Source organism: Triticum aestivum, chromosome 7B, assembly GCF_018294505.1.
Source record: "Triticum aestivum cultivar Chinese Spring chromosome 7B, IWGSC CS RefSeq v2.1, whole genome shotgun sequence".
NCBI classification, from domain to species: Eukaryota; Viridiplantae; Streptophyta; class Magnoliopsida; order Poales; family Poaceae; genus Triticum; species Triticum aestivum.
The window spans coordinates 536,387,775-536,393,741 of NC_057813.1; the positions used below are offsets into that span (position 1 = coordinate 536,387,775).

General features: G+C 45.5%; 1 protein-coding gene across 1 annotated transcript; it reads left to right on the forward strand.

Moving 5' to 3' along the window:
• The first annotated feature begins 915 nt into the window (after positions 1–915).
• Positions 916–2,550, forward strand: LOC123163186 (uncharacterized). Its single transcript, XM_044580930.1, has one exon. The coding sequence runs from the start codon at positions 1,222–1,224 to the stop codon at positions 2,548–2,550; it is 1,329 nt and encodes a 442-aa protein (XP_044436865.1). The 5' UTR covers positions 916–1,221.
• The last annotated feature ends 3,417 nt before the right edge of the window (positions 2,551–5,967 follow it).

Consider the following 5,967-nt stretch of genomic DNA (forward strand, 5'->3'; position numbering starts at 1 on the left):
TAACCCATGCCCGCGTAACCGTGTACCCATCTAAAATGTTGACATGTGGGTTTTCGTTAATATCCCAATGTATTCATTTCCCCTCCTAATCACGCTAGGTAAAAACTCTAATGTGTATTCAAATGATCTTTATAATTTATCATGATTTCCTGAACTTAAAGTGCATGCATATGTGTTGTTATTTATGACTATGTGTTGTTGTTTAACATTTTTATATTTCACTTTATAGGCAAGTACTTTTGTTTATGAGAATATGTTGTTGTACATTGTTGTTTAAGATTTATTTCTATTAATAATTTATGATAATATGTTACTTTTTACAACTATTTTCTACTCAATTGATGTGTTGTAAACGCGGGTATTTTTACCCGCGGGTACCGATATACCCTGTCGGGTGATGGGTATGGGAAAAAACTGTACCCTTGACGGGTATGGGTATGGGTGATGGGTAAACTCACGATGGACGGGTAAGGGTATGGGGTAGCTCCACCCGTACCCATACCCTGCGGATGCCATCCCTAATGGGGAAGCAGCTGGATGTGGAAGAGAGACGACTGTGTGGATATTTATCTCTGGTGTGGTTCCTTCCGTATTCCTGTTCGTATAGAGCTCAGATCCAAGCATTTGGGGTCCACTCGCATCAATCTAGAAGCACAGATAAGGGCAGATTTCTCACCGATACATCCCGGATCCGGTAAATTTACTTATTCGCAGGAGGACGTGCACGGACGCGCCAGCGACGGTGCTGGCCGTGCTGGGATCGGGGACGCCTCCTCTCAACGCCAAGTAGAAACCGGATTCACCAAAGCCTCTCTACCGGGATCGAAACGTTTTCCCACCTCCGGAGTACGTTATAATCACCTGCCTTTTCTGGCTAATCACGGCCTCAAGTACTGTTTTAAACCACAGCTAGCAGCCTACAGCATCATTTATTTGGCGCCAAGCCAGACTGATGCAAAATTACGGGGCTTAATAGGCCTAGTGCCTACTGCCTAGGTACTAGGTAGCACTCATGGCGGCCGCCGCGTTCGGGAGAGACAGACGAATCCGCATCCGCCTCCGGCGCACAGAAGCCAGCGTCGCGTGCTCTATCTATGTATATATACCAGCCGCTTCGCCGGAGAGCTCCAACCAGCAAGCCAAACCAAGCGGGTCTGATCGGAGGAGCAGAGGAAGAAGCAAAGCACGCGCACTGCAGGGTCTGCTGCAGCCACGCCCACGATGCCGCGCCGCAAGGTCCCCATGAGGCTCATCGAGAAGGCGCGGGCGCGCGCCGAGACCCACGCCAGGAGGACCAAGGGGCTGCAGAAGAAGGCGTCGGAGCTCGCCACGCTCTGCGCGGTCCCGGTCGCGCTCGTCTGCTCCGCCGGCGCGGGGGATCCGCCGCTCGTGTGGGAGTCGGAGGAGGGAGTGCTCGAGAGGTACCAGCGCGCCGTCCCGGCCGAGACCCGCGCGCGGCACACGCACCGGTGCTACATGGAGACGGAGCTGGGTAAGGAGAGGGCCAAGCTCGCCCGGACGCGGCACGGCTGCCCCGGCGCGCTCGCAGACTGGGACGCCGCGCTCAACGACATGACGCTGGAGGAGGCGCGCGGGCTGCTCGAGACCATCGACACGGCGCTGCGGGCCACGGGAGATAGAATGGAGGCGCTGGGCATACCTGCCGACGGCGGCCACGGCCCGCTCCAGGGTTCTTCCCACGACGCCCTCATGCCGCAGAAGCTCGGGCACGGTAGCGGCAACCCCGTGGACATGGACGCCGCCGGCTTCCAGCAGCTGCAGATGGTGCCGTTCCACGCTGGGAACAACGAGGGCCTACTCGAGCAATTCTCATGGGACGACCCCTTCCAGACGGAGCCAGGGTGCGGCGGCTTCCAATCTGTCAGCGGCAACTACTCGGCCGGCGGCGACGAGATGCTCGCGCTAGGCCTCGCCAATGCCGACTATAAGTACTCGGGTGGCTGCGACGAGATGCTTGCGCCGGGCATCACCAATGCTGACTACAACTACTGGGCCGGCGGCGACAAGATGCTCGCGCCGGGGGCCGGCGGCGACGAGTTGCTCGCGCTAGGCCTTGCCAATGCTGACTGCAACTACTCGGGCGGCAGCGACGAGATGCTCACGCCGGGCTTCGCCAATGCTGACGGCAACTACTCGGGCGGCGGCGACAAGATGCTCGCTCCGGGCTTCGCAAATGCTGACTGCAACTACTCGAGCGGCGGCGGCGACGAGATGCTCGCGCCTGGCTTTGGCAATGTTGACTACGACTTGACTGATCTGACCATGTGGGCAGCCGACGAGTTGTGTGATGCAGTCAAGCCACTTGGGTGCTACCCTGACTTCGCCGACGGTATTCTACCGCCCGAGTACTCAGCTCAGGTCGTCACCGGCGGGGACTACGTCAACACACCACCATCTGGCGGGTACGGGTACCCCATGGGCACGGGCATGGGCGACAACTTCACTCATCTCGACAGCAACTACACGGCGCACTGGCAGTTCCAGCGCTTCGACACAAGCAGTCTGCTACTAGGGGAAATGCAGTCGTAGTTTTGGAGCTAGAATATCTTAATTCTCACTCGTTTGAATTTAGAATTTTGAAGAATTATCGTATCATTTGTCAATATTACGTGCATGATTTTGTACGGGAAATTTCAAAGACTATACCATCGTTTATTATGGAATTTTCATGAAAAGGGTATGAGCTCCTGTTCGCAAAGTGTTTTTTTTATAAAGCTTCACAGTTCACAAAGTTCATGCTCATAAACTCCACTCAGGAGTAGAAACAGTCAGTGTCGAATACGCATGTACTCCATCTAATTTATCTCGCTGTAACAGGCTGATTAGTTTATTTGAACATACATGAACAATGCAATCGTAACCCTTCTGTTATATCTGTCCATGAGATTCTCTTAACAAGCCTTTCATACTTTTGGATCGCAGTCAAAAACAGAGCTCATAGCCACATAATAGAAGGAAGGCTGTGCGTTGCCGCAGCATGAAAAACTAACTTAAACGTGCCTGACACTCACATGAGTATACAAACTTCTGTGTTGTCAATCTGAAGATTGCATGTTCATTATCCAGGGGTGCACCGGACCTCCTATCACATTTTAAAATGTTCCAAAAATGTGAAACGAATTGAGCACATTCACACAATATCAATGTTTGTTGGCGTAAATTTCCAAATCAAAATTCAAAGCACTACTCGAGATACAAAAATGACAAATTTAACACATTTCAACTATAGTTGTAGATTCACTCATTTCAGCGACAGTTAATTCTCAACGAAGGTAGTACATCTAATTGTGCACTAACCAAAAGTAGGGCTGAAACAAAAAAGGGTAGGCTTACTTGGGAAATACCCTTTGAATCACAAGTGTATATACAACTTATATGAAGGGAAAATATAGTTTTCTTAAGTAAAAAATCCAAAAAAAATAAAAAATAAACTTGAACTTCTGGTGTACGCGTATAAAAAGTTTCACGAAGGAAAAAAATGCCCGTCGAATTCAGGGAAAAAAATCACAAGGTCAAAAAGTGTGAGTAATAACTTGTATATAGTGTTGATTTTGTGTTATTTCTTTACAATATCATTAAAAAAATCTTAGACCAAACTTAATATACAAATACAGCAGAAATTCATGTTTAGTTAAAAAAAGTTTCAATTATTTTTTGTAGTTACATTTTGTTTTTCATATAGGGTGTGTATACACCCACGAACCAAACGTTGATGTCAAGCATGTTTAGCTCATGGGTGTATATTGATTGAGAAAAATTCAAAGTCATAGTCGTATAAAAACTTTGGCCAGGGCAAAGAATTCCATTGTAGTGTTGGTAAAAAAATCAACACTATATACAAGTTACTATTGACACATTTTGTCCTTGAGATTTTTCTTTAGCCCTAAAGTCACCGGGAAGTCTTTCCTTCATGAAACTTTATATACAGTTACATCAAAAGGTAAAGTTTATTTCAGAAAAGTTTCAATTTCATTTGAATTTTTTGAAATTTCTATATTTTTTCCCATATGAGGTGTATATACACCCGAGAGCCAAAGGGTATTTTTCTAGTCTTACTGGAAATAGCATTTGATTTCGGGTGTATATACACCTGATAAGGAAAAAAGTACAGAAATATTTACAATTTAAAAAACACATTTTTAAAAATAAACTTGACCTTCTATTGTATTCGAATAAAAAGTGTCAGGAAGAAAAAACCCCATCAACTTCAGAAAAATAATCAAAATCATAAGGACAAAAAGTGTGAATAGTGACTTGTATATAATGTTGATTTTTTTCTCAAACAACAGTACCATGGAATGTTTTCCCTAGCCAAACTTTTTATACGAATACAGTACAAGGTCAAGTTTATTTCAAAAAAAAATGAAATTTTTTGACTCTTTTTTAATTACTATTTTCTCACATAGTGTGTGTATACATCTAGGAACCAAACATGCTTGTCCAGTCTTACGGGAAGTACCCTTTGTCCAGCTCACGGGTGTATATACACCTAATATGCAGAAAATATAAAAAGTAAAAAAAAGTAAAAAAAATCTGAAATGTGTTTTGAAATAAAATTGACCTTCTGTTGTACTCTTATAAAAAAATTAACGAACGAAAAAATTCACATCGACTGCAGGGCAAAAAATATAAGGACAAAAGTGTGAATAGTAACTTGTATATGGTGTTAATTTTGTTTGTTTTTCACCAACTATACAATGGATTTTTTTCCCTTCTCCAAATTTTATAAAAATACAACAGGATGTCAAGTTTATTTCAAAAAATGTTACAATTTTTTTATTCTTCTTTTGTCATACAATTTTCTTCATATAAGGTGTATATACACTCAGGAACCAGGCGTGCTTGTCCAGTCTTACGAGAAATATCCTTTGAATGTCGTGTGTGTGTGTGTGTGTGTGTGTGTGTGTGTGTGTGTGTACCTGGTATGAGGGAAAAATATAGAAATTTCAAGAAAAGTCAAAAAATCTGAAACTTCTTTAAAATAAACTTGTGCTTCTGTTGTGCTCATATAAAAAGTTTCAAGAAGGCAATAATTCCCGCCGACTTCAGAGGAAAAACTGAAGATTTCAAGGACCAGAAGTGTGAATAGTAACTTTTATATAGTGTTGATATTTTTCACCAACAATGCCATGCAATTCTTTTTCCTTGGCTAAATTTTGTATACGAATACGACAAAAGGTCAAGTATATTTCAAAACAGTTTTTTACTTTTGTATAATTACTATTTTTTTCATATTGAACTAATCCACATGCCTAAGGTACTCAGTGTCTGTTGACTAGTCCGAGCAATTTATCGGCCACCGCGCTACCCATTAGATGCCCTCGCTCTAGACCGGTGCTCTCATATCACCCCCGCAAACCCCAACCCCCTCGTATTGTCTTCTCCCCTCTCGACGAGCCTCTCCGTCCATCGGCTCATCGTTCCTATGCATAAGGTTGCCGCCCTCCATCGAGCGCTTGCAGCAACCCCTAATGTGACAGCTCACAGTCGTCATTCCACACTCTATTCACAACCCCGCCTCACCATCCTCGCAACTCCGTTGCATCTCTCGGGCGTCAGGGCGCACTAGTCACCGTCTTCGCAGCTCGTGATTGCCACAATTGCGCTTTGTGGTGTGGTGGTTCGCGGGCATGCTTGACTATACTGTCGCATCTTCAGTCGTCGTCACACTATCGTCAGCTCATCGTGGCTAGGGCATGCCATTTTAGCATCATTGCATGCCCATTCCAGTATCGCCATGCACCATTCCCAACATCGGTGGTGAGCCTTCCTACCATCAATGGGCATTATTCCTAGCATCGATGGACATCAGTTCCACAAAGATGCAAAGGGGTAGGTGACTTTGCACCACCCTACCCTCGATGCACCACACCGCCCGACCACGCCGCCGCCTGACCTTTCAACACCGGTGCTCGACTGCATCCTTGATACGCTTGCCCTCATCGT

Excerpts from the sequence above, each read along its gene's own strand:
- LOC123163186 (XM_044580930.1), top strand. The coding sequence starts at position 1,222 with ATGCCGCGCCGCAAGGTCCCCATGAGGCTCATCGAGAAGGCGCGGGCG.